This window comes from Spermophilus citellus (genome assembly GCF_964194105.1).
Source record: "Spermophilus citellus genome assembly, chromosome: 6".
In the NCBI taxonomy this organism is placed as follows: Eukaryota; Metazoa; Chordata; class Mammalia; order Rodentia; family Sciuridae; genus Spermophilus; species Spermophilus citellus.
Window position 1 is genome coordinate 165389048 of NC_138187.1, and position 27665 is coordinate 165416712.

The 27665-nt window shown below is 55.4% G+C and overlaps 1 protein-coding gene across 4 annotated transcripts in view; it reads right to left on the minus strand.

Annotated features, from left to right (window-relative positions):
• Nucleotides 1-27665, minus strand: part of PBX1 (PBX homeobox 1) — a 244509-nt gene that overhangs the window by 64767 nt on the left and 152077 nt on the right. The window contains exon 1 of one of the 4 annotated variants that reach the window (XM_081297028.1): nt 22766-22799. The exons of the other annotated variants lie outside the window; for them this stretch is intronic. Coding sequence (XP_081153154.1) covers nt 22766-22784 — 19 coding nt within the window. The 5' untranslated portion in view covers nt 22785-22799. Of the gene's footprint in view, nt 1-22765; nt 22800-27665 lie in introns of those variants that run through there. 4 annotated transcript variants of the gene reach the window in all.

Consider the following 27665-nt stretch of genomic DNA (forward strand, 5'->3'; position numbering starts at 1 on the left):
GAGTCTCAGGCTCTGAATCTCTTATTTGTTCTTCGCATTAACAGAGAAGAGCAGTGGACATGTGGCCACCAGCACTGAGGTTGAGAGAGACGCAGCTGAATGGCCACTGCCCTCCTTCCCCTCCCAGGTCGGAGGTGGAGCCGACACCCTGAGCAAGCTTCCTCGGGTGGGAGGCAGGGACCCCGGCCAGCCATGGTTTCACACGTAAACAGCCCTTGCCAGGCATGAGGCACACCAGACAGGGATCAGCTTATCTGAGAGAAGAGGCCTCTCTTCCTACCACAGAGGAGGATCAGCAGGCTGGAATCACAGCGTGACGTGTGATCAAGGCCTGGTTGGCGCTGGCAGAGGGCACTGTACGCTCCTCTGGGCCCCGGGTGGCTGGCAGCATGTGAGGACCTGAGGGGACGGGCATTTCACCAGGAGGTGGCAACTCGGACCCGGGAACAGCGAGTGTTATGGGAGAAAACTGTCGACAGCTGAGGCCCGTGTCCTCTGCTCCTCCAGCCTGTGGACGGGTGGGACAGTCTTGAAGTCACTGCAGCGAAACACCTGGTTCTGACTCATTGAAATAGAAGAACCCCAGGATCCTGACCCAGGGTGGGGTCCTCCATCCCGGGGCCCTGGGACGAGTGTGTAGGACGAGTCACGGCCTCCCACGCAGCAATGGCTGTGGCCTGCGGAGGCGCAGCTCAGGGCCCAGAGCCACCAAAGTCACGAAGGAACTGTACCAGGACTGGGCTGAGCAAATCGGCTGAGGAAGTCCTTCCTGAAGGTGCCAAGACCAACCCAAGGCACCTCTCAGCCCCCGAGGAAACCACTCACCCCGCTGGAGATGCTGGGCTAATGACACCCTCTCAAGAGGACTTTCTTTTTTGAGTCAGTCCATGTCAGGAGCCGCCTGAGTCTGGGGGGTGCAGCTCCTAACAGACTCGGCTGTGCCTCGAGAGGACGCCGGCGGCTGATTTGCGAAGAACTCCTCTTACCCCGACGTAGCTCCCCTCCACGTGAGCACTCCACTCCCGCTCGCTTCTCTCTGGAGAATCACCATCGCCCTTAAATTCCTCATCTGCCTCTCCACCTGCCCTTTCCTCCCACTCAGATTTCCTAAAGATCCAAGCACCCAGGTAGACGTACATGTTGGGAAATGGCCTCCCCCAACATGCAAGAGTAAGACCCCCGGCTTCCCGAAGACTCCCAGCATTCACACGGCATCGAGCTGCCCCACTAACGGGCTGCGGGTGCCCTACCACCTCGGTGCCTCAGCCAACTCAACCCCTCTCTCCAGCACCTGCTTCTCAGTGCCTTCCAACCCCCGACTCTTTCCTGCACACCTGGGAAGAGCAAGTGGCCCAGGTGGATTCCCTTTGGAGATAACCCCTTAGCGAGAGACCAGCAGGGCCTGCAAGGTGGGAGTGCCCAGGCCACCTGTCCCACCCCATTCCTGACCATCTCATCCTGAAAGACACACACTACAACCGCAGCATAGAACCCGACAGCCGTGATCTTCACCCACAGTCTTGGACAGCAAACCCTGAGGCCCACGCCGGCACTCTCAAGGAACTGATGGGTCATGAGACTGACATGAAGGCAACTGACCAGACCGCAGTGCAAGTGCCGGCACACCCCAGATACACAGCCCACCAGGCGCAGTCTGCCAGGAGCAGGGCAGAGTGGCCGCGAAACAGGGAGGTGCGTGTGGGCTCTGCAAGGGCTGGACGGGAAGAGGGTGTTTTCTGAAGGAGCTCCTGGTGCTGGGGACCCTACAGAGGCCTTTAAATTCCCCCCAGACTGCACCCCAAGTGGTTCTCGTGTTCAGAATGGCGCCACCGACAGAGGCTGAGTGCAGCTGCTCCTGACGTGACAAAGCCACAGAAGTGCCCCGGGGTCTAGCAGGGATGGCCTTGTGATGAGACGACCTGACAGCACAGTGGTTTGGGGAGCAAGGAACAGGTTTGGGGCTGTGCCCAGGACTGATGTTCTGGGAAAGCAGACACTGAGTAGGAGATGCCTCTCTGGGTCTGAGTCAGCAGGGCCCCCTCCTTCTGACAGCCCCCGCCACTTCTCTGGGCCAGGTGTGCATGGGGCGGGTGCCCAAGTGCCAGTCACTGCCCCGAGGTCATCCGGGGGCCATCCAGCTAGCCTTTCAACCTCGTTCTGCTGTCTCTACCTGCAAAGTACACAGGGCTGCAAACTCCCTCCAGCACACTCTCCAGAGGGGTGTCAGAGGGGTGGGGGCGGGGCAGGGCAGGGGCCGCTCTGTCCAGGGACCATCCTCCAAGCTGCAGGTCCGTTTTCCAAATGGACGTGCCGTCCTGTGACCACAGTCCCTCTCTGCACTAGTGAGTTAGCAGTATCCGTAGAACGGGCCAGCGCCTCTCCTGGCAGAGCTGTCCATAAACATGCTCTCTACCAAGCCCCCTCAAATCCACCCGACCCCGTCAAGCAAGCATGCTTCAGAGTGGCTTCTCGGAGCGGGTCATGGCGCTGCATCTTGGCTGGGATTTGGCAGGTCTTCTTTTATATATAGACTTTGGGAAAATGTGCTGCCGCAAGGAATCTGGGCGTAGTGAATCTGCGATCAGCTGCATGCTGGGGTGGGAGGCTTTGCACCCTGAGTTTCCTATCTGCAGCTAAAATGGACTTGGCAGCGGATCTTGGATACGAGCTGTCAGGTGATTCCCCTGGAAGGAAGAGCAGACGGGGCTGGCCCCGTCGCCAGGAGGGCCTCTGCCCCCTTCCTGGGCAGGGCCCTGCTTGCCTTCCGCCCTGCCTTCCCTCAAGAGGTCTGGGCTGCTGCATTCCATTCTCCTTCCCTCCCGCCGCCCAGCCCCCTTGCGGCGTGGAGGCCCAGTCTCATCCGCAGACAGGCCTGGCTCGGCGTCAGACAGCGATTTCCCTCAGCCTTAATGGCTGCTATTAACAATGGGCCGCCCTGCCCTGCTAATGGCTCAACTTACAGCTTTTTCTCTGATTGCGTATGAGTAACACTGTGTCACATGAGCTGTGTTTAACAGAGGTGTAATAAATGCCAAGGAAGAAATATGACCCAAAATAAAAAATAGTTTGTCCCCAAGTGGCCAGGATCTCATGACTCGCAACAATGTTCATCTCAGCTCCCAGCGCAATTTCCATTTGCATTCCTTTTTTTTTTAAGGGTCTCTGGGGGCTTTAGAAAAGCTGTTTAAGAGAAAAGGCAGAAAGACTGTAGCGACTGTCAAGCAGGGAGCTCCACTTTCCAGGAGGAAATGCAGCCTGTGGACCCAGATGGCTGACAGCCAGGTACCCTCTGGGCGCAGGGATGTGGTGGGGGGGAGATGGCCACTGAGGGTGTGTTCAGAGAAGGCAGCCGTCCTCCCTGGTGAGGTCCAGACTCAGCCTGGCTGCCAAGGTCGGAAGATGAAGCCCCGGGAGGTGAGCACCCAACGCCCAGCCGTCCTCCCTGGTGAGGTCCAGACTCAGCCTGACTGCCAAGGTCGGAAGATGAAGCCCCGGGAGGTGAGCACCCAACGCCGGGCCCACACACCCCGGGGCGAGGGTAGCAAGTTCTCATGAGTTGCAGGAGAGCGCGGCATTCTTTTAATAACGAGCATCTTCAAATACTGCTGGTTGGTGCCCTCTCTACCCAGAGAAAAAAGCCATAAACACTGACATCCCCTGCAGCCCCTCAGTTGGCCAAAGGCAGGGGCTGTTCCAAGTCCTTGAGGTGCCCAGGCAGGAGGAAAGTGGGGCAGGTGCAGGAAAAGCACCGCAGGGCCCGCTGCTGATGCCACCTGCTGGCCGGGACTGGCCACTCAGGAGGGCAGCCGCCTTTTGAAGGAGGAAGGTGCAGGGACACCACCTGTGGTGCCTGGCCTCTCCTCTAGCGCTTCTGGCCTCCCCACCCTTCTCCACTCACCTCTCAGACTAGGTGTTTAGCACCCAAACCTCCCGCCCTCTGAGAAAGGAGACTGAGGCAGGAAAGGCTTGCGGCTCTGGGACTTGGCTTCAGAGGTGCCCCTCACCCATGGGGGCAGCTGGGGATCACGGGGAGCCAGGGCCAGGCCACGGGGACAAAGCGCTCTGTGTGGCAGAGGCGGGATCTACAGCAGGTGGCCACAGGGGGAAAGTGCTGGTTTCACTAAAGATCGTGTCCTCGGTTGGGACTCTTGGTGTCTGTGATCCTGGCAAGTCACCTGTCTTTAACAGACCAAGGGGAGCTCGAGGGTTCCTCAGACCACTTCTGTGGGACTCGGCTCTCACATGTGAGCCCAGAAAGCCCGCCTTTTCCATGAAGGTACATGGAGCCCCACGGCCGCCTCCTCCAGTGCCCGCCGTCTGTCACGGCTGTCCCGCAGCCCGGGAGCGCCATCTGAGCTGACCCACATGTCCATCTTCGCCAGTAAGTCCTGGATAGCCATTCTTCAGGAAATTGACTCAGAGGAGTTGAAACAAGTTCAGAGTCACACAGATGCTCCACTCAGGCAGGGCCCACAGCCTCCGCATCACCCTGGCCTGGCCCCCAACTCAGAGAAGCCGGCGCTGCCTGGGTGTGTGTGGGTCCAAGCTGGTTACCACCCTGTGAGCTGAAATCATAGGGATGGGGTGGCAGAGGGCAGGCAGAGCCAGGGGAACGCCTGGACACGGGCTCACAGGCCAAAGGAGCAGCCACACCCGCCACACGGCTGCAGCAGGGCCTCTCATCACGGGCGCTGTCCTACAAGGTCCTTCACGCCGTGCTGCGTGATAAAACTGGCTTGAGGTCCAGGTCTGGCTCGCTTCCTGGCCATGGCGATGCCCCTGCATTGGTAGGGCATGCACCCCTCTCCTGGTCTGGGTCCATGTGAATGAGGTGTCGGGCTCCCCAGGGATCAATAAATGAAGGACAGGGAGCCCTGCCATGTGGGGACAGGCACAGTGAGGCCCAGGGCCTCTGGAGGGCAAGACCCCTCCCGCTCAGGCCTCCACACACAGCCCCCTCTGGCTCATAGTCGAAGACGAGGCTGCTGCCGACCTCAAAGGGAAGGCCCTGCTGCTCGGCTCTGTGAGCAGGAAACATGACGAACCAGGGGCCAGACGGCACGTGGTCTGAGGCCAGCATCTCCTCCAGCTTCTGTGAGATTCTCACGTCCCGTTGAGCCTCAGGCAGACCATGACCCAGAAGGGCAGGGCCAGGTCAGATGGACGGGTGGCTTTCCTGGGGAGGGTGCTCCTCTCACACAGACAGACCCACAGCACCCAGCCCGAGGCGGCGCGGCCCGCCAGTCACAGGTCTCTGAAACGCGGCCATCCTATGAGGACCAGCGGTTCTGCACAATGGAAAGGCAAGTCCAGTTTCACAGACAACAAGGAAGCAAAGCAGAGTTAAAAGCAGGCTCCCAGGGCCAGCGAGGGCCAGCAGCAGGACCTCCCTCAGGGCAGGGGCTGGCTGCCCCAGGGGCTCCTGTCGTGTCCTCTGCTGGCTGATCTGGGGTTCCGAGACGATGGACACCTGAGAACAGACCTCCGTCCACCTCCAGCACCGCCCGGCGGGGCCTAGCCAGGCTCAGAGCTGCCTCCCCAGCTGTGAATCGCGCCTGTGCTTGTTGGGGAGCTCACTGGACGCCCAGCTGGCGGGTGGGACGTCAACGGTGGTCTCCCTCCCATTGAGTGTCCCTTCGTCATAGGACTCCAAGGAGTACGACATTTTGTCCTCCTGAATGAGGAACGCCATCTCTGTTAAGAAGGGACTCCCTGGTGTGGGGAAAACTGCGTAAGCAAAAATCAAACATGCCTCCCCTTCAGGATCCAGAGCCGAGCCCCCTCGGCCAGCCACGTCCGCCCTTCCCTGCAGTCTTGTTCTGAAGAACCCGGGGTTTTAGCTGCAATTTCATGTTTTGCTTAACTGTCCGGAATGGCAGATGTGACTCTTGTGTTAGTTCCTGTCCCCATCTGTCTTTCTGTGCCAGAACTATATGCAGAAGGTGCCAGGGCTCTGTGCAGGGTGGGCCTTATCTGTGCTGACCATGATGAACCCCCAAACTTGAAAAGCACTGAGCTGAGCTGGCAGTGTGCACAGAGGCCCGAGCGTGAGGTCTGCTGCCTCTCCCCTCTCCGTGTCCCCCCACTCCACCCAGGATTCCTCCAAGATGAGCAACAGAGCCATCTTTCCTTAGGGAACCAAGAGCCCACCATTCCTCGCCTTCAGGATGGTCTAACGCAGACGGATGCAGATACCACACCCCACCCGGCCACGTGCCTCCGCCCCACTCCCTGCTTGGGGTGGCCGGTGGCACTTCAGGCAGAAGGGACAGGGTTCCTGGCTCCCACCCTGAGGACCTGCATCTGGTGTCGTGCTCTGACGGCTCCACTGTAGGGGCTCAAGGTTCGTGAAGGAAGGGGCCACCTCGTCACCGCGTCTGCGGCGCTCGAGTTCTCCAGTCAGCCTCAGCTCGCCCCAGAATGTATGTGTTTTGTTTTCTTTTTAACCAGGAACGACTTTATAAATGGACAGGCACGACTGAGGTAGGACAGGCACACTCCAGGCACCGTGCATTTGACCAAAGGCATCCAGGTTTGGGACGTGGAGTCAAGCTTCACAACGCGCTCAGGAAGGTGCGACAGGGTGAAGCAGAACAAAAGGGAAAGGAAAAGTGAGGAGGAGACGTCTAGAATGCGGCCCATCTGTGAGCGGACTCCATGGGCAGGGAGCATCACACTCCAGGAGGCACCCTTTCCAAACTCAGGATCAGGCGTGTGGGCCGACGCCCGCCCTGCATCTCCCTGGCTACGGACGGACACGGTGTCCTCGGCCTTCCCTCCTGGGCTCGGGTTTGGTGTGTCCCCTCCAGTGTCCTCCGTGGAGCACGGTCTGTGCAAGAGCAGCGCCTGATGGTCCCCGTAAGTCAACAGGGTGACAATAAGGACGATGAGGGCGGAAGTGAAGACAGCAAGAAGGAAACCCAAGGGCTTTGGGATGTGCGGTGGACGCCTCTTGGTGACCTGCAGCAGGTCTGTCCCAGCCCTCCAGGTCTGCCTGTCCCCCTCCGTCCAGCCTCACTGCCACTGTCCCTGCTGCTCCACTTGAGCAGTGTGCACCACTCTGCTGCTGGAGATGTGTCTGATGGTGCCACACAGTTCCTTGGCATTTGGTGACACCTGAACAGTCACAGTTTTAACCAGAAATTTCCAGGGCCGCCAGCTGCCCCCTGTACTCCTTCGCACTGCCAGCCGAGAGCCTGCCATCTGCGGGCAGAGTTGTGTTCTCCCCACGGCTTCAGGAGCTTCTCTGGGATACGGGACGTGTTCATAACAAGTTCCGTGGAGTAAGGGAAGACAGTTGTGAGGTCACATGACATCCAGCAAGTGCTCACTGTCTGCTCACCTACTTGTCCCAGTGAAACTCACCATGGACACTTGCTCTTCCTCCCCTGAACCTGCCCCAGAGGAGAACCCGCCTTAGGATCCCACCGACTTCATGGATGAAGCAGTTTCCCCTTCCCATCCAAGTTTCCAAAATAAATCAGAACAAAAGTTAGCCACTTGCTTCAATCGTAAATGGATAGTGGGTGCCCGGGCCACTGCACCTGTGCATGGACACATCAGACGTCCATGTCACACTTACACACACCCAAGTGGTCCAGCATACCACTCAGTAAATCCATGGGGAGAATTAAAGGTAGGGCTGCGCGTCTACATGAGCGCGCTTTCCGCAGTCGGGAGCTACCTCCAGGCAATCCCAAGATGCTGTCTGTGGGCTGCAGCCTGGGTGGGGCTGGGGGTCTTAGTCTCTCCTCCAGTTCCTTCTTCCCCAAAGAAGACCAACTCAGGGCAGAATTGAAAGGCAGCTTGGGTTACAAAAACAAAACAAAAGCCCACGATGAGAAGAAGGTCTTTAACGCCTGTCGCCAATGTGGCTACAATAAACCCAGATGGGGTTTCCATAGTGGTAGATAAATACACAGACCTAAAATTTGCACAAAGGATTTTGAAAAGGTTTTCCTATCTCATGACATTTCACTCCAGACTCCAAATTGTATTACGTATAGATTTGGGGTCAAAGTTGCCACGAATAATAGTGTTTCCCATGAAGGTGGACTAGGGCCAGTCGGGTAGATTCCTATGAAACCAGGAAGGCAAGATAAGCAAAAGAAAAAATTCAGCAAAAATGTAACCAAGAAAGATGACTAAATCAGGAGACCAAACATCTGTGGCCTAAATAAAACATGTGGTGGTGCAGGCGACCCCACAGAGTTCTCCTGACGTCCCAATGAGACCTGCAGGGCTCACTTACGAGTGATGTGGTCACCCCCACATTCCCGCAACCAAGGCGTTGGAGCCGGCTGCACTGTCAAGTGTTCTGAAGGGATTTGTGACCTCGGAGAAATCATATTAAGAGGCCAAAGTAATAAATAAAATATCTAGACAGATACAGAAACACACACAGATGCCCCTGCTGTGGACTGACAAGCACTCTACCTCCATCTTTTGTTTAAAAAGTACAAATAAATACAAGATAGCTGCCAGCCCATCAGTACCTCTGGACGGAGTGTACCCTGTAACCCCCACAGCCAGTGGTCCTGCAGCAGTAGACAGAAGCATACCCACCTGCCCTGCTCATGGACAAGGACATGCCCCAGTGCTGAGGAGCAGAAACAGAGGTGGTAGTACAAACACTCCCTACTGTGGTCATACGGGCATTCACGTTCCCTGACCACCGACAACAAACAGCAAAGAAGCTGATCCTACAAGTTCTCAAGACCTTATGAGCTATTACGATTTAAGTAGGAAGTGACATCAGGGGGCATGAGAATTTAGCAGCCACTCGCTTAAAATGTTCTGCTGGGAGCACACAAGTTAATCTTTAAGAATTTGCACCCAAGCTTGAAGGTGCCTCCCGGCGGCAGAGCCTCCTGGTGGTGGCTGCTCTGGGAAGTGCACCACCCGCCCTCGCCCGCTGCCCAGGGCAGCACATGCTCACAGTGCTGGCACCGCGGGCTTAGCCTGGCTCCCTGTGCAATCTCACACCGAGGTTTCGACATCACTACCCAGGCTGCTCACCCACAGGGACTCTACGAAGCTTGCCTGTTTCTAACGGACACTGGGCCTGTTGGCCAGCTGCACGTCCGAGGCTCGCCTTTAACTCGGTGTGGTCAGGTCAGCGTGGCACAGGGAGGCAAGCAGGGGTCTGAGCAGAGTGGCAGAAGTCGGGTTGAAAGGAGAGGTGTATACTTGCTCTTTGCCCCTCTGTGTTCTGGTGCTTGGATGGGAAAAGGAACGTCTGGTCCCCGAGAGCCACCTTGGATCACACTGCGTGGGTGGGGAGTGGAGCCCAGGAAGGAGCCCGTGTTAAGGTGGCTCTGAATAGCTTCTCTTCCTTCTGCTTCTTGGGAGCAGGGAGGTGGTTGGTGCTGCTCAGCACTGAGTAAAACCCTAACATGTCCACGCTGGATCGGAGCTGTCACTCGTTAAGTCACCCAAGCTCTCCAAGGTGCTGTGCCCATCTGTAAACTAAGAAAAACCAAACTCCTTTCCCTTCAGAGTTCCTGTGAAGGTCAACATCCAGGTGATGTGTTTGAGAAGGACCTTGTGCGTTGAAAGTTGTTGTAGCAATGCTCCTAATGTTGCTATTATGTTTCAGTTTATTCCAAATTCCCAGATAAAAGTAGATCAGTGATTGACAAAAATAGCTGAAAATAGGAACTCCAATTTCACTACTCTGGCAAGATTTTATATCAGCAGAAAATGAGTCCAGAATAATTAGTTGCAAGAAAGTGACCACAGGTTATTAAGCACTTCTACTGTTGGGTTCCTAGAAAATCATCTACAAAGATGTTATTTTAACTTCCTGAAAAATATAGAACAACAGCATCTCTGACTCCACTTAGGTTCCAAATTTTTACCCCTCACTCACCTGATGCCATTTGGACAAAAGAAGCTAAGCCAGAAATGAAGGTGGACTATCCAGGGAGAGTCCCTGTACTGGGCTGAGAACTGCATCTCCAATTGCATTGCCCCAGCGGTTACTTATCACACACCCATGTGAAAATGAAGCCCGCTGACCATTTTATTTCTCTTTTTATTTGCAGTGCTGGGGATGGAACCCAGGGCCTCCCGCGCGCCAGGCAAGGGCTCCCCCACTGAGCCACGCCCCAGCCCACACTCTCTGAAACTCTCGGTTTGGGTTCATTTTCATGGTTATCTCTGAGTTAGCCTGGGTCCTGTTTAACTAAGTAGAAAGAGCAATGAAATGCTACGTGGAAAACCGTGACAGTGCACGAGAAAAGAGGCCCGAGGCTGCAGCTCTCACCCAGGTTCTTGGGGTTTCTCTAAAGCTGGTGATTTCTGCGGAGGCCACGTTGACTTCGTCTTAATGACTGAACACACAGCAGTGTAGGAGGTGAGGACATGGTGTGAATTACAACTCTGTTGAACTTCGCAAAGACAGATCAAAACAAGGTGGAAACAGAATCAGGCCTGCAGGGGGGACGCCCCACATGTGGTCTAGGTGGGAACAAAGGGAGAGGAATCCTCAGGGAGCACCCCCTGACCTGCTGGAATGTCTGTCTGTCAGTGAAGGAAGGGAAATGGGTCGCTTTGCCCACTCTCTGAGACGAGTGACGGGTACGGAACTAGCCACCCTATCATGGACTCCATGACCCTGCATTAACCCAGAACCCAGTGCTCACGGGCTTGGGGTCGAAGGAGAAATGTTTCACATAAGCCCCTCCAAATAGCCTGAGGTAAACAGTGTGCTCCATTGTTTTCCAAAATTCCATAAAAATTATGCCCCAATAAAAGTTCGATTTTTGGATTTTCAAAAACACACCAAACTCAGCAGCCCTTTGGCATGCAAGCACATACCCCCACACACTTAAAATACTACTGGTGTCTAATAATATGTGCATGCGAGATGAAGTTCACAAGTTTGCATAATTTACTAGACACGTGTGTTCTATTTTTATACACTGGTTCAGCAGGCTGGGGATGCATGCCGCCTGTGAGGAGAAGTCCTGTTCCCGGGTCACCAACATGGCCCTGTACAGCAGGACGTGATGGGGCAGGACTTTTAGGGGCACAGAAGAGGGAAGGGTTTGACCCCAGGTTCTAGAGCAAACCTGTGTTCACGACCAAGGAGTGCACAAGAAATGGAATCAGGAAGAGGGGGCGAGGGGCCGGGGAGCAGGCTGCTTGTTGACACTTTCAGAAAGGCTTAGTGCAGATGAACAGAAAGAAAACCTCCAGAATGTAAGGCCACCCTGGGCTTGAATGTCAGTGGCGCCGGGTTCTGGGGAGAGCTGGCTGGGGAGGTCCGAGCCGAGAGCAAAGCAGCCTGGGAAATTCCTGCCCATCACGCTTTATTGTGTTATTCCAACTAAGCAGAGACAAAAAGACAAATCTCAGCTCCCCACTTTCATTTATAATTGAACCGGGTCCAGAAGGAGGCGGCAAGCACCATCTGCAGGCCTTGCTGCGGCAGCCGGGGAATGAAATATTCAGAGCACTCTGGGCCGCCTTGCACGGCGGCAGGGCCGGCCGCTGGTCGCCTGGGAGAGGAACACGGAAAGAAAGTTTCTGGTGAGGTTTTGTCTTGCCATCGTTGCTGCCGGGGCGTGAGCTAAGTGAACAAAACACTATTAGGAAGGAGAGGGAGCAGAAACCCACACGTGGGAAGAGCAGGGAAAAACGCTTTCTCGTTTATTTACCACTTCAGAGGAGCAGAGCACGGGGAGCAAGAAAGGAAATGAGGACCCAGAGGGGTGGCACCCGCCCCCGTCGGCATGGGGACGCTCCCTGGGGGAGGGCCTGTTGGCGCCCTGCTCCGGGAACAGGGTGCTGGCTTGGGAGGGTGGAGCCGGCGCTGCTGGTTCTGTGAGCCCCAGTCAGGGCTGCGCCAGTGGGTGACAGGGTAAGTGGCTGCAGCCCTGGCAGCAGGCGAGATGGAGTGACAGGCTCCATTTAAGATGTCACTGCACATAATAAAGTGTAAAACTATACTTAAAATAAACGAGATAGAAACAATAAACTTGACTCAGTCTTTGAACTTTCACAGACACGTGGAGCCTGAGCCTGAGAGAAGGCGTGTGAGGGAGGCGGTGTGCCCTGGGCCTGCCGGGGCTCCTGTGTCTGCTCTGCTTCGGTGGCGGTCACCGTTAGGGGGTCTGGTGGCTCTGGTGAAGGTTTGGTGGTCCTATCTGTCCTGTGAAGCGGGCGCCTAACTAGTGCCTGGCCAGACCCCTGAGGTGTCTCCTTGGGGAGAGAGGGTGGAGGACAGGCTGCACCATGGGCCAACCTGGATGCACCACTTCCCTGGGAGCCCTCGTGCCTCTGCCCAGGACCCCGCTCCGGGCCCCAGTTCTCGGTGCCCTCTGATTGTGCACCTGTGCCAGGGCGGCCCTGCTGCAGCCTGGCGTCATCTCTGCAGAGGGCTCAACGCGGTGTTGTCAAGGCGGGTTGGCCCCAAGTTGGAGTGATACTTCTTTCCCTCCAGGCCCTGCAATTACTGTTACATGTGGGGGTGGATTCGGTGTCAAAGCAAATGTTTTCCTTATGTTTCTGTCTTTAAAAAAGAAAAAAATCATAAATGGGAGCCAGCAGAGAATGCTCCTGAGCCAGGCACCTGAGGCTCTGCGTCCCCTGTTGGTACCCTGCCAGGACTTCCTGTGCGTGGGACGGGGACATCAGCTCAGGAGGGACCTGCCCCAGAAATCCACGCGGATGCCACAGGCGAGGCAGAGCTTGGCGCCAGTCTCTCTCCCACCCTCTTGGCGTTCTGGAACTCAATCCAGCTAGGCGGTATTACGACTCACTGCCTGTGCGGGTGTCTACACCACCCGCCACCCTCCTGTGCAGCGGGACTGAAGCTGCTCGAGAGCAGACCTGGCCATTTCGGCTTTTCACCATGCCACAGAGGACATTGACGAAAGCACCCACAGGGCGCTGCAGCGGGGGAGGCTGCTCAAAACCCCCCGAAGCCTGGCATTGGAACGGGTTCTGAGAAACCCGCAGGGTCACCGCAGGTCCCAGCCAGCCCCTGTGAGCCCCTCTCAGCAGACACGCCTGCTCCTCAGCCGAGGCCTGCTCTCCAGCGTCTGAACCACACCTGTCCTCGCAGTTGCTCAAGGCCTCCTGGGCCCGGCACCCTCCTCTGGCACTGACTGACTGTGTGCTCAGTGGCTCGCAGGGCTTCCTGCTGTTGGTGGTCAGGGACCATGAGAGAAGCAGGTGACTGGCACGGGGAGGGCCACCTCTGATTCTGTGTGGTGCTCTGCACACTCGTGGGCTCTGGCTGGTGCCTGAGGGGGAGGGGCGAGCTGTACCCTGGCCTGGGGTGAGCAGAGTAGGGAAGCCCAGGTGAGGCAGGCTGCCAGCAGGGCATGGGGCATCTCCCTCGCCCGCCCTCTGGAGGGCTCTTGTGCCATCCTGCAGATGTGCCGGGCCTGGCCTCTGGTGCCAGGCACACCCGCAGTCTGCTCTTCAGAGTCTCCCTGCAGCCCCTGAGGTCACTTCCCTCCACGGAGGGGCTGTGTTGGCACGGCCCCTGGCACTGACACCGGTGAGCAGCCATGAACCAGAACACCGCTGTCTGAGGCCCCGTCCCCGTGGTACAAGTGGCCAGCAGCGCTCGTGAGCACAGGTTCTACTCAGAGCTGTGCTTGGGCAAGGGAGCCCTGCACAGGCTTGGGGAGAGAGGGTGGAGGGTCCAAGAGGGAAAACTGCCACTAGACCCCGTGTGACCAGGCACGTGCTGCTGGGCGGGGTGCTCGCAGGCCTCTGTGGCGCTGGGGAGGCGCACTGCCAGAGGAAAGTCAGCTTGTCACGGCTCAGTCCGCCCAGAAGTCTAACCACACCAAAAGCCACAAAATACAATTTTAAAGTGGAAAACACCAAACAACACTGGAGAGCTCACTGGGTCTCAGCAGATGCCAAGGCTCATATGACCACCAGGGTGCACCCTGGGGCTTTGGGGGATGGGCGGGGGGTCCCTGTAGGCCTGGGAGCTGGCAGACCTGGGTGAGTTTCACTGGGTCAGTCCAGTCTGGTGCGGGGGCCTTGATGGAAACACGGGGCTGGGAGATGGTTTCAGCATGATTTAGAGGCTGAAAAGCAGGCTTGAGGGAGCCGGAAAGGTCTTTCAGAACCGATTTCTCACTCCTTGTCAATACTCCATTGACTGCAGGTGCAACAGCTGACCTCGCGGCCTCCATGTTAAATGGGTCACGTTCTCGATTCAGAGGGTGGACGAGGCACCTAGTCAATTCTGTTAATCAACGCCTTTGTTGTCCTTATTTGCTCAAACTTCAGACAATGATCAAAAATCCAGATCTTCAGTGAAGGAGCATGACTCCATCGGGCTCAAATGCCACAGGCTTAATTCCCGGGGCCACCTGAATTGTCTTGAGTCACGGCATTTCCTGACCTCCTATCTGTACTCCCTGAACTTGACCTTCAGAGTCTGGTCACCCACTGACTCCATCCATCCCCATCAAGCTCTGTGCTTGCACCCCCACACATTCCACGACTCCCCTACAAAAATCCAGGCTCCAGGGAGGTGGCCCTGTCTCCCGGTGTGTCCATAGGAATATCCTCGGTTCTTGAAGCAAAACCAGGGGCCCTACAAGTATCTGCTGCAATTTCTCTTGACAAAATCCAGATTAGTTTTAAAAATATGGCTCAATACCACTTCTGCTTCCTCGTCCATGCCCTCCCCCACACTCCCAGGGCCTCGAAGAGCTAAGCCTGGTGACTTCTTAATGGATTGACACTTGTGTGAATCCTATATAGTAAACAGCGTGATTTTCACTTGGCATTACACTAGCAGTTCTCTGACCTGGCCTCCACCCCCCTTCTGCATGCCAGTGTGGTACGACCCTGAAGGCCTGCACCCTCCTCTCTGCCCAGACACCCACAGTCTGGGCTCAGTGCACTGCCCTCCCCAGTCTTCTTGCAAACCCTGATCCTGCTGGGCTCGGAAAGGTACCAGGAATTCTCAGATCAGTTTTCTTTTAGTGCATAGCTTTTCTGGTATTTTCACTGTGTGTGCTTCTACCTGGAATTCCCAAACTGTACAGGATGCTTCCTTGCACTGCCAGAGTACCTGCAGGTCTTGGAGCCACCTGCATTTTTTAAAATTGCAGGAAAGAATAATTGTAAATATGATTGTGAGCATACGCCCACAGCACTTATTGTGCACTCTCTCTTGGAAAAAAACACTTCCCACATTTGATGTTTTGCAAAGCTTGAATTAAAGTGTGCTTTTTCAAAAAATCAAAGCTTCTAAACAGGCCACTATTTTCCCCAAGACTATGAGGGGGAAAGGATCAGGAACCCTTTGGTGACCGGACATGGGCTACACAGGTCAGTGTGAGGAAGGGAGGGGCGGGTCTTTGTGCCCAGCCTCCCTGTGCCGTGCTATTCATGTAATATGACAATGATGGCTTGCATCTAAGCCACAGTGCAAATAATCCCCTTCTCCATGCCATCCTGAAGCAAAGCCAGCCCTACAGTGAGGGGCCGTGTGCCAGCACTGTGTCCCCCGTGCCAGCCAGCTCGCTCAGTGCAGAGGGAAAGCAGGGGAGTGGGCTTCCCCCAAACTGGGTTTTACAATGAACGCTGACTGGCACCGGGAGGCTACCTTGGGCCCCAGAGCCTTCTTAAGCCCCTGGCAGCCTGCCGGGGAGCTCTCGCTGTGCAGCCCAGAGAAGCTGGCTAGCGGCCGCGGAGCCAGGGTGTTACATGGCGCCCTGGGGGTAATAACGTTTTCCAGAACACGCAAGCTAATAGTCCCGTGATGGGCGATTCAGGGGCCTGCGGGTTGCTCTGCCTCTCCTTGGCTTGGGAAGCCCCTCCACGCTGTGGGCCTTGGTGGCAGAACAGGGACTGCCCATTGTCCACTCCACTACATGTGGAGGCACCACGCTCAACCCCAGCGGCTTCTGTTTGTCTTTGTGTTTTGAATTCATTTTGTTAGAAAAAAGTCCATGTGGTGTGGGAGCCTAGAGGTGTTCTGGAACTGAGCACGTCTCCACGTCTTCTTTTAAAAGACAACGGAAGTGCATCTACTTAAACACATCTAACGTGCACACGCGTGTAACAGGATGTCTGCTTCACACCAGGGTTTGCCCAGACCCAGATCCGTGAACTGGAATCCGCCATTGCTTTCTGTGGGAAGCTGCCCAGGCTGACAGGGGGCTGGCTCTTGTTCTCCCAAGGTCCAGGGAGAGATCCATGTTCAGGCTCAGCTCTCCCTGGGCTCCTCAAGCTGAGCCCAGGGTCACCCCTCCTCCAGGGAGTGGCTTCAGCATCAGATTCCCCCACACATAAGGGCAGTGCCCAGCGTTTTATGGACTGGAAAGATGAAGGCTGAACATCAAGCTCATTCTTTAAAGCTTTTAGATTAGAAGAAAGGTCCCTGCCACGAGGCCCGAGGTGAGCTGAAGCTTGGAGGGAACAGGACCGGCCCTGCCAGCTGACGGCGGAATGGTGATGCAGCCCGGGCCCACAGCCTCCCTGTCACCCATGGGTCCCTTGCACACCCTCCGATGGTGCTCGTCCCCTGCTGGAGAGCAGGGCCCAGGGCTCCCTGCACAATGGCTCTCCAGGAAGCCACGCAGCCACACTGAAGCCCACTTTCGGGCTGGTGCCAGCTTTACATGTTGAAACAAACCAGTCACTCTTTCTCCTGCTAAGCAGTTAAATTAGAGAGTATTCAATTAATAACAGCTGAATATTCTGTCACGTTTAGGAAGATGTATGATGAGACAAGCGAGTTGTGATGTATCTGACAGGAATGATAAAAGTTCTCCCGACACAGTCTGGCAGATACTTGGCTCCGACTGCGGCTCTTTCTCATGTTCTAAAACGTCAGCAGCACAGACCCGAGACCCAGCGCGGGCACAAGAAAGAAACACTCCAGAGTGAGCAGGGGAGCCCGTGCCAAGCTCTTGAGAGGTGCCCGGGCTGCTTGTCCCTGCGTTCCTTCCTGCAAGCCAGCAGGGCGTGTAGACACCGGGGACGGAACCGCGGCCAGCTCCTGCCTGCACACCCCACCCCTGCTGGGGTCCACCCTTCCGCACCTCCGCCTCCGACGGCGACGGAACTTGTCTTTCTCGTCTGACACAGACTGACAGACGACCAAGAGTGGGATCTGTGTCAGCTGCACTCAACATGGTCTTGGGCCTTTCAAGATGGCTCTGGCCACCGTCAGAGGGTGAGCAGCTGCTTAAACTGCACAATGATCCCAACCTTGGGGGCCTTTACCCACATCCCTTTAGAAGCCCACAAGGCCCAGATTGGAAAGGAAATAAAGGAGACCCCAGTGAAATTGCTAACAACGGGGCCATCCATGCCACGACTCCAGGGCACTCCCCCGCCAGCCAGCCAGCGGCCCAGGTGCCCAGGAAACCAGGCCCGCCCTCCAAGACCCCAGGAGGTCAAAGCCCACAAGAGCGGTGACCCTCAGGGCTCTGGACCAGCTGCACGGTCTTGTAAAATTCACATTTAAATTCTAAAATCTCCTTTGCTAAACCCCAACCAGCGTCTCACCCCTGGGGGCCAAGCACCAGAGCTAGTCAGGGAGAGGGGCAGCGATCACACCGTGAGGAAAGACAGCGCTTCCCAGCTCAGGGCCTGGCGGGGGGGGGGGGGGGGGGGCAGCAGCAGCGCATCCAGGAGGAGGAGAAGCACACCCGCGTAGGAGCCGGACCAGGGCGGCGTGGCCAGCACCTCCACGCTTCCAACTGGGCGACACTTTCCACCTCAGGCCCCACCAAGAGCGCCTCAGACCACAGGTGCACCTTCCAGCTGACTGTGAAACAACCCAGAGACAAAGACAGCCGGTGTGTGGCTTCCCTGGAGAACTTGTTGATTGTTACTCTCAATGTTCACTTTATTTTAAAGAAGTAGGATGCAATTCTACACAGCCTCTGTACATCACCTCAGATTATTAATGTCCCCGATATACACTGTTAAAATAGAGATTTACTATAGATTTTGATCTGCTCTCAAGTTCTTGGTAGGTTCCTTTTTAAAAATTTCCTCCTTTTTTATTAGAGCATTATAGCTGCACATAGTAGTGGGTTCACCCCGACAAGATCATGCCGCGTGGAACCCGCTCTTTCCCAGTTCACCCCCCCTCCTCTCACTCATCTATTCATCTATTTTGATCGGATCCTTCTACTTGTGCGTAAGGTGGGCTTGCTGTGGTCTGTCGTACACGCAGGGCAGGACTTTGGAGAGCAGAGGACACGGGTGCGGAGGCCGTTTGCCTGGTGGACTTCAGGCCCCAGGAGGCTGCTCCTGTCCCCTCACCAGAACCATCAGCAGAACACCTCGACCCGCTCAGGTTTGCCAGTAAGAAATCACGCTCATCTTCGAGCCTTTTCTATTGGGTGCTTTGGAACTTCCATGCACAGCACACACACACACACACTTTTTCCCCTTAAGGGGAGTTTCTAAAATTGAAACTGTCCCAATGATCCAATCTTCATTTCTCTAAGCAGAAACCACATGCAAGTGTGGACGGGTGCTCAGGGCCGCATCTGTCCCGCGACCCTGGCAGACCCCTCGAGGGCGGCTTCCCGCTCTCTCCCAGGGAGACGGCCCTCAGTCAGCCCCTCCTCGTTCCGTACACTTACTAGTACGGCCGGCTTCCCTGTCCTCTTTATTGGCAAATGCCTGGGATTCATAAAGCCCTGGTGGTGTTTACGAGCAGAAGGTCACTTTATTCCCTCAGACACGGGGTGACACCGGGGGACAATAGGGCCTACCACTTAATTAGATTATATAACTGCCAAGAGTTGGTGAGCTTGAATTTATATTCCAATTAATATTTAATAGAGCTTAATTAACAGCCCCTCCTTCCCCATGGCAGTCTCCCCTACGTCTTGCTTCTCCGTCTTGACGTGGAATGGAGATGGGCTGCCAGGCTTTGCTGAGGAGGCACGACCCGCCAGAGGCCACGGCTCCTGGAGATGCACTGACAGGCCCCAGCGGAGCGCTGTGGCAGAGACACCCCGCCTTGCAAGAGTGGCACCTCTGCGTGCCTGAAACCGCAGCACCCCGGCACGGAACCCTGCAGTGACACACCAGCTCCACTCCTCAGACCCACTCGTGTTCCCGGAGCCACTCTGAAGCTGTAGTGCAGAAACACCACCACATCTCAGGACTCACAGGGGGTGTAGACAGGCAGAGTTAGAAGCACTGGTTCTCAAACATTTTAGTCATGGGACCCTTGTATACTCTTAAAATTTGAAAATTGAAAGAGCGTTGTTTATATAGGCTGTATCTATTGATATTTAGTATATTAGAAATGAATAAGAAAAGTTTCCATGTTTAGTAATTCATTAAAAAGAACACCCGCTACATGTTTACATGAGCAACATATTTTTAGGAAAAATAATACGTTTGAAACAAAAACAGTAAGAAGAGTGGGCTTGCAAATCTTCCCACTGTCTGGCTCCACGGAAGACAGCTGGGTCCTCACTTCTGGGATCCCAGGGCCCCTGGAAACCGCCAGGGCACAACCCTCAGAGACCCAGTGGGAAGCAGATGCTGGGCCCCTCTGATCCGCTGGTCTCCAGCGGCTGTCGGCTCACCAGCCACTTTTTGAGAATGCGACTTGGGGGACTTCTGGATGTCACAGAGACAGGACGCTGTGGACCTGAGGAGGGGGCGCTCCTTTGCCCCACCGCTCCACCTACAGGAGGCTGGGCCTCAGACACAGCCCGGCCCGGGGAGCCTCCCACTGTGGACCTGCCGGCCTGGGAGAGAAGACGAGGAGTGGGTTTTTTAAGGACGATGAAAAGGCTCAGTGAAGAGCTTTCCCAGGACTCCTGCTCGCTCTCCGCTCTCCGCTTGGGCTTCCAGAGCTCTGAGGCAGGGCTTCCTCTCCAGGAGCGCTGCCCAGGGGTGGCTGGACGGCAGGGGTCGCCTGCTGCTCCCTGGCCGCCCATGCCCTGCGGCAGGAGCTGCCCAGACGCCGCGGCGCACGTGTGTTTTTCTACCGTGGGCCTCCTTATTTTTTAATGCCCCTGTTTGAGAATATATTTTAGTTGCTAAGAGACGAGTTTCTTATTGTAGACTCAGGGAGAGTGAAGATAAAGCAGCTGTCAAAATAGCCATATCATAGCCACAACTGATAGTTTATCTGCATTTCTACCCTCGCTAATGGGGCCTAAATAGTGTATCATCAGACACCTCGCACACACAGACACACACATGCATTTAGTAAGGAAGGCCACCACATGGTCAGGCGTGAGCATGCAGGAGGCGGGCACACCCACGTGCATGTCCAGCCTCCAATCTGAAGGCTGCTGTTGAACAAGACTCCAGAGAGGCCACATACTGCCCTGGCTCCATTATAAACGCCACCACATTTTGAGTATCTTTAAAGAGATGAAATACCTTTTTAAAAAGCTAATGTACCTTTCTTGTCCTATGCAGTTTGGTTTGGATCCTCCCTTTTCTGTGTAAAAGGCCTGGACATGGTGGCTGCGTGCAGATCTCCTCTCACACTGGACAGACCCCATCCGTCGGTAACCGCCAGTCAGGCTGGGCCGCGGCCCTGTCTCTGCTCCATGTGCTCAGCCACATGCGTGCGCTGCCCACCATGTCACGCGGTCCCCAGCTACTGTCCCCAGCACAATACTGCTGTGCAGAGGGCCCAAGCCCTGTTGGTCGAGCCGGTTCACCACGGGAAGGTGGAGCTACCAGAATCCCCCATGACGAATGGAAGCTCGTGAGTGTGAACTCCACATCCCTGCCGCTTGCAGGCCGGGAGGCTTCAGAGAAATTTGAAGGAGAAAAAAAAGATGTCATTTTCTCCCTTTGTCAGCCCAGGACTGAGGACATTAATAAAGGCTATTCATCACCACTCTCAACTATTTTTAGGGTAATGACACTTAAAACTTTGAGAGTACTAAGCGATTGTTAAGAGTAACTCTGAAAAGCATCTAGCATCACGAAAGGTGCCCCGACGGTCCTGTGAGGTAGAGCGAGTGCCGCAGCCTCAGCTGTCTAACGAGGGTAGGAGCTGCCACGGGCGCAAGCCAGAGGGGACACTCAGGCAGGCTCGCGCTGCCCTGGGGGCACACTCGGGCTCTTCCCTCTCCTTCCCAAACTTTCCCAAGTTGCCACGGCCCAGGAGGTAGCTGATGCTGTCTGGATGCTCAGGAGGAGAGGGGAGGCCTGGGGGGTGGGGGGGCTCTGGTGGCCTGTGGAGTCCACAGCCAGGACCCTCTAACATCAGACCCCTGCAGAACAGGAGCTGCTCCTTCGCCTCCTCCTCCCGTCTGACCCCCCCCTGGAGTAGAGCAGGGCCACTCCGCTCCTCTCCACCTCCACCAGGCCCCAGCCCACGCACCCCCAGTGGCGCCCCCAGGTGGCTGGGCAGATATCTCCAAGCCCTTCCTCGGGGCCGGGTGAGACGTGGGGCCCTCTGCTCATCTCATGAGGAGTGGGGGCGGAAGGCAAGGCCGGCTGCTCCTGTTCTGATCCGAGCTCCCAGGCAACCTCTCTGAATTCAGCAGAACCCTGGTGTGAGGTTCTCTGCCACGAGATCCGAGGGGGGTGATGGGGATTCTGAGAACCAGAGCCTCCTGCAACAGGTGAGTGATCCGGAAAGCCACTGCTCTGCTGGGTGGACCCTCTTCATGACCACCACTGACCTCGCATGGCAGCCATCATAGAGGCTGCCGCAGCCGCGTCTGAGGACTGAAACTGACCTTGGGCCACAAGACCCCGAGAACCTGCACTGACCAGGAGGATCGGCTGCTCTTTCTGAGGAGGCCAGATACAGAGTTCTCGTTTTACTAATCATCCTCTGGCCTGTCCCCCGTCCACATGACTGCTTCTAGAAACTGCCGGGAAACACGGACCAGAAGAGGTCGGCCCTCACACGGACCCTAGGCACACAACACGTGCACACACTGTCTTGTATAATTATCTTACTTTTTATGCAGTAATATGATCTATTTCTTGCATTTTGGATAAAATATTTGATGTTTTAGGCTTTAGCCCACATCAAATCCTGCTAGTCCGTTTTTACAATCAGCAGTACCTTTATTTTGCTTGAAAAACAACAGATTAATAAAGAGAACAGAGAGGCCGGGTGTGGTGGTGCACACCTGTAATCCCAGAGGCTCAGGAGGCTGAGACAGGAAGATGGAGAGTTCAAAGCCAGGTTCAGCAACATCAAGGCCCTAAGCAACTCAGTGAGACCCTGTCTCTCAACAAAATACAAAATAGGGCTGGGGATGGGGCTCAGTGGTTGAGTGTCCCTGAGTCCAATCCCCAGTACTGTCCCCTTCACCCCCCCCCAAAAAGAAAGAGAGAACAGAGGACGGAGGATGGGCCTGTGTGTCCATCCCAGTGGCTGCCGCCCCTCCTTCTGGAGGTGGAGCGGTCAGCCTCTTCCCATGAGGGCTTGGACTGCATCAGCTAACACTCCTCCTCTGTGTAGACGTTAGAGGTGGAGGATGAAATGTTGCTGTTTTGATTTGTAAATCTTTTTCAGCACTTAACCTCCGCCTTAGACAGAATTCTTGAGCGCTCTGCCCCAGTGAGCCCCGAGGCAGGACAGGGTCCCCCAGGAGCAGGCAGGCAGTCACTGCCTCCTGATCACTGTGGCTCAGGCCACATTCCAGGGTACTGAAGCCTGCCACAGCTAGCAAATTCCTCCTCTCAGAGGATTATTAATTACCTACAACTGTCTAATTCCAGGCCCAAGAAGAAAGAGCAAGACATGGCTTTGCCCACTTTTTATGTGGAAACTGGCAAATACTTTTATTTCCAGTAAGCCCACAGCCACCTTGCACTCTCAGTAACATGCACGCTGTACACCTGGAAAAGGCATTTGCAGTTTTTAGTGGTAAGAAAACAGAACTTCAAGCTGGACTATCAGAATGAGCTCTGGGCCAGGCACCCGGCGACCTCCTACTCAAGTTCACTCAAGTAGCGTCAGCCACCAGGAGAGGTGGTGGCATGAGGTACTGGTGTTACCACCTTCTTTGGGTTCTCCCCAAATTTACACAGTGCAGCTCAATCACAGACCCGAAATCACTCTACGAGGTGACCATGTTGACTGGTAGTGATACTTGGAAGGCACTTTCAACATTCTTATTACCATTCTGTGGCAGTGCCAGGGTGGGGGGTGAACCTGGGACCTCACACATTGCTAGGTAATCACCCTACCCCTGAGTACACTCCCAGCCCCCAAATAGCACCTTACGGCATGTTGAAGAAACATGACTTCACAAGGGCGGAAATGTAGATGTGGCTCCAACTGTCATTACTAAGATGAAATGCCGTTTGTACAGGGCTCATCCTTTACCAAGTGCTTTGAACGCCAGCCTGCGATGATAAAGCCAGCCCAGGGCAGCGTCGGGAAGAGACAGAATTCAGTAATTCTGATTTCCAGGCCATCGCTCAATCTGTGGCCCGTGCGCTCCTTCTATTTTTCACAGTAGAGTTTAAATCCCCTGCTCTGATATTTTTCTTTGGAGAGGCAATGTGGCGTCGTGGGAAATCTGGACTTGACCATCAGCTCTTCCATTCACTCACTATGTGACCTTGAACAAGGTTCTGCATCTCTCAGTCTCAGTTTCCCTGTCCTTAAAATAAAAGTGTTGCCTTCCAAGTTGAAGGCAGTGTATAAAAATATCACCTTCTAAGTCTCTCACATGGCACCAAGTCAGGCAGGTGACAGTCCCTCAGCCAGGAGGCCATCTCTCCTTTCTGTCTTAGGTAAGACCCTAGCCTAGAGAGCGCCAAGATTTGGGGCCTGTGTTAAACTCTGGCTCTGCTGCTGAGTGAAACGTCCTCAGCTTTCCTATCCCTCCACTTCCTCTGACTGACGGCTCCTAAGAGCAGGGGCCAGGGCCTGGCCTGAGCACACAGGGCCTATGGAAGGTGGGGAAGACCTATCTGCTGCTGCGGCCACTTGGGAGGCAGAGGGAGCCAGCAGATCAGGATGTCTCCCGTCGGCAAGACGCTGCCCCTGCCCCACGGGCCAAGCAGGTTCTGCAGAAAGCTGGAGTAACCACCAAGTCCTTGTTTCACATGGGAGCACCTCTGTTCAATGACCCTTAGACACAGCGTCGTGGCCGGGAACTGAGAAGTCACCATGGGTCTTGACCTCTGAACCCAACTCAAGGCAGTAAGGAACAGAAGAGTCTTCCAAAGAGACAAGGGAGGCCAGAAGTGAGCCCAGGAAACCCCGCGGGGTTGAACTTCTGACTCCAACTTCCCCGCACCAAACACCTGGTCCTGGCCTGCTGGGCTCCTGGGCTCCTGGGCTCCCGCCACGGTTCCTCCTGCCATGACCCTGTCTCCTGGTGGACTTTCTGCTGCAGCAGATACATGGGGAATGAAGCGATTCAAGATGAATCCCACGTGCCCATCGGATCCCACCCATCTCTGCTGATCTAGCCAACACCCTTCATCCTCTCCTCCTCAGAAACAGAGGCCTGCTCTGCTCCCAGAGTGTGCTGGGAAGAGACTCATCTCTCAGCCTCCACTGCAGCCAGGTGGTCATGGGCAGGTGCTGGATGGCCGTGGGTCTGGGGTGCGCCGTGGGAGTCTCACCAAGGCTCTGTGAGGAGCCGACTCAGGGGAGAAGCGCGCCCTTCCTTCCCCCACAGGAGAGCTGACGCCTGGCGGCCATGCTGCTTACCCAGGGCTCCCTGACGCTTCAGGTCCCTCTGCTGCCTCTTCCTGGCGCTCTCTTCCCCGAGCTGTGTGTTCCCCCAGCTGCGAGTCTTTTTTCCCTTTGATGTTTTTAGACCCGTGTTGGAGCCTGGGTTTCCCTGGAAACACGTGGAAGGTCCCCCAAAGCCGACCCAGGCTCCCACGACCTAAGGATTCCGAGGGCGTGGCGTTCGGGTCTGCGCAAATGTTCAGGTCGGGCCACTTCTCGTGGCGGAAGAGCAAGGCAAGGGCTGGAGTGAAAAGATGGCCGTGCCAGGAGCGCAGGGTTCCTGCTGAGGGGAGACAGGTGGAGGGAGCCAAGGAGATGGGAAAGGGGCAGGAGCCCCGGCAGGTGCCCCCGATGCTGAGACTGAGTGCAGAGGGAAAGGCAGCCTGTCAGCGTGACAGCTCTCATCCTGCCCTGTGGCCCCTGCCTGCCTGGCCGCTGGCTGGGTGGGACGGCGGCTGCCACAGAGCGCCTGGGTGCCGCCCCAGGCTGGCTGGGCTCCCTCGCTGGGCCTGGCCTGGGGGTTCCGTGCCCACTGCAGGTACTGCTGCTTGCCGGCCACTGGGGAGGCGTCCTGCTGAGGGAGCCACTCCCTGGCCGGGGCCTCTCTGCTGTTACAAAGTCATTCACCACCACTGCACCTCCGTCACTGTCGACCGCAGGCCGTCCCTCCCTCAGAAGCTGGGCCTCGGCTTTCTAAGCCGCAAACTGGTCTGCACAGCTAACCCCCATTCTGAGATAGCTAAATACAAGCTGAATCAAGTTGAGTTAGATTGATCTCCATGTGGTATTTTTTGGGTCAAGCTGCAAGTCTCTGATTTTGTATTTTAAAAGTCGGAGGTTAGGACAAGGTTAGTTAAAAATAGGCTGTTTTTATATAACCGCTTCCTTAAGCAGACACCTGAGCTGTAACCTAGATGGTGTCCTCAATGTGTCATCTCCCTGTCTGCCTGTCTAAATGGGTCTATGCACCCTGGAAACCCAGGGTGGGGCTCTTCCTGCTCCAGGCACTATGGGCTCTGCAGCCCGTGAGGAGTGAAGACAACCGTGCGTGCTAGAAGCCCCGGAGGTCTTTCTCTCCTTACCCCAGTAGACCACTGTGTCTGTGGCTTCCTCTCATCTGAGCCTCTCCAGGGCTGGCGTACAGTGAGGAGGAAAGGACCCGGCTCCCGACAACCCCTGGGAGTCTCCTTCACACCCGGGAGACCCCAGCTCTCAGGCTGTCTTCTGGCCCGGGAGTCTGTACTGAGCCAGGTGGGACATAGTTCTCCTAAACATGGTGGGAGGAAAGTCTGCCATGAACCAACTTGACCACTGGCCATTAGCTCTCTGGAAATGGATGGTGACAGATTCTGCTGTAGTCGTAGGTAATTTTCGTCCTAGTACTTTATGGTAGGCTCTGTGATTCATGACGCTCGCACACACACACGTGCCTGCATGCCAACTCTGTCCTCCTGGGTCATGCCGCCGTCTACAGTGGCCAGGGCCCTACTAAGACACTCTCCCAACTAACTGCAACAGTGCAGCCAGAATACAGGAAGCCAAGTCTGGCTGCTGTCCCACCACACAGCCAACAGGGACACACACCTGGCTTGCTGGCTGCTGTGGGGACAGGCTTGTTCTCAGAAACTGCAGGTTGCAACTTTACAAACCTCAGAAGAGTCAAGAATACTGGCTCATTCACCTGCCCCGTCACCACTCAGAGTTTTAACACCTACTGCCCCAGGCCCTTGAGCCCAGAGACGCCTTCCTCATGCCCCACCCATGACGCCGTCATGTCACACTCCAGAGCCAAGTGGCCACCGGGACTCCAGGGCCAATTTCTTCACTGATGCTTTGGGAGTGTGCCCCACGATCTATGCTTTAGTTAGGCAAAACCAGGACTCCTGCCTTGAGGTGGAGCAGAGGAGGAAAGGAGCGTTCCTAACACCGACAGGCACACACACATGCCTGGGCCTTTAATAGTACTCCTCCCGCGGCAGTTCCCAAATCTCTACCTTACGTCTAGTGAACAGCTGGTCAATACCAATGTCCACAGGCAGAATAAGTTCTTTCTAGGCCATCTTCCCATAGAATTTTGCAACTATGTATGTTATTACATTATTACTGTAAGAAGAGCTGATTATTATACATTTGTCTTCCACACTGATTGTGAGTTCCAAGAGCAAAGATAATGTCTTATTCATGCCTGATACATAATAGACACACTTGGATATTTTATGAATTAATTAATGAATTCATTGTTGCCTTATGAACACCAAACTCAATCCCTGGCACACAGCAGGTAGCCAGTAAAGACACTAATCATGTTTCACAAGTCCTCCTCAGGGGGCCTGGGCACTGAACTCCCCCCAAAGAAACGTGGCCTGCTTTCTCCTTTCTGCATCCCTGGTTCCTTCTCTGACGAGGTGACCTCATTGCAATACTGTGCCGACAATGGGGGGTAAAGTCGACGGCCACCAGAATGCAGCATCCTCACAGGCAGAACGGAATCTTTGTATATTTTTAGCCTTTGCATACTATAATTTAAGATGCATTTTCTCATCATATGGTTCGGCACATACACAGTGTTTGGCATTCAGCAGGTCTTGTTGCCATGGTCGCAGATCCCAATCAAGATGACTGCAGCCAGGGCCTGGACCACGGTGTGGCCCGAGCAGCCTGCTCTGCTGACCCTTGCCCACAGCCAGCAGTTGTTAACAGCACCTCCACCCTGGTCCTCACTGGCCCCTTTCCCGTCCCCATATTGAGATCAAATTTTATTTCTTCTGTAAGATCTTCGCCATGTAACCTGCCTTGCTCGCTTCTAAACTGATGAGGCTAGTTGCCACCGTGCATGTTCTAGTTTTAGTTGCTTATTTTAACTTGGGGGCGGGGGGTAGGATTAAAATGTAAAATGTTAGTCAGACAGTTCCGTATGATCTGATTTTCTCTCCGACCTAAGGTGAATGAGTGCTGATGTGGAGGAGACGCACACAAACACACGGAGCCCCTCACAAGCACTGCGGCCAGGACG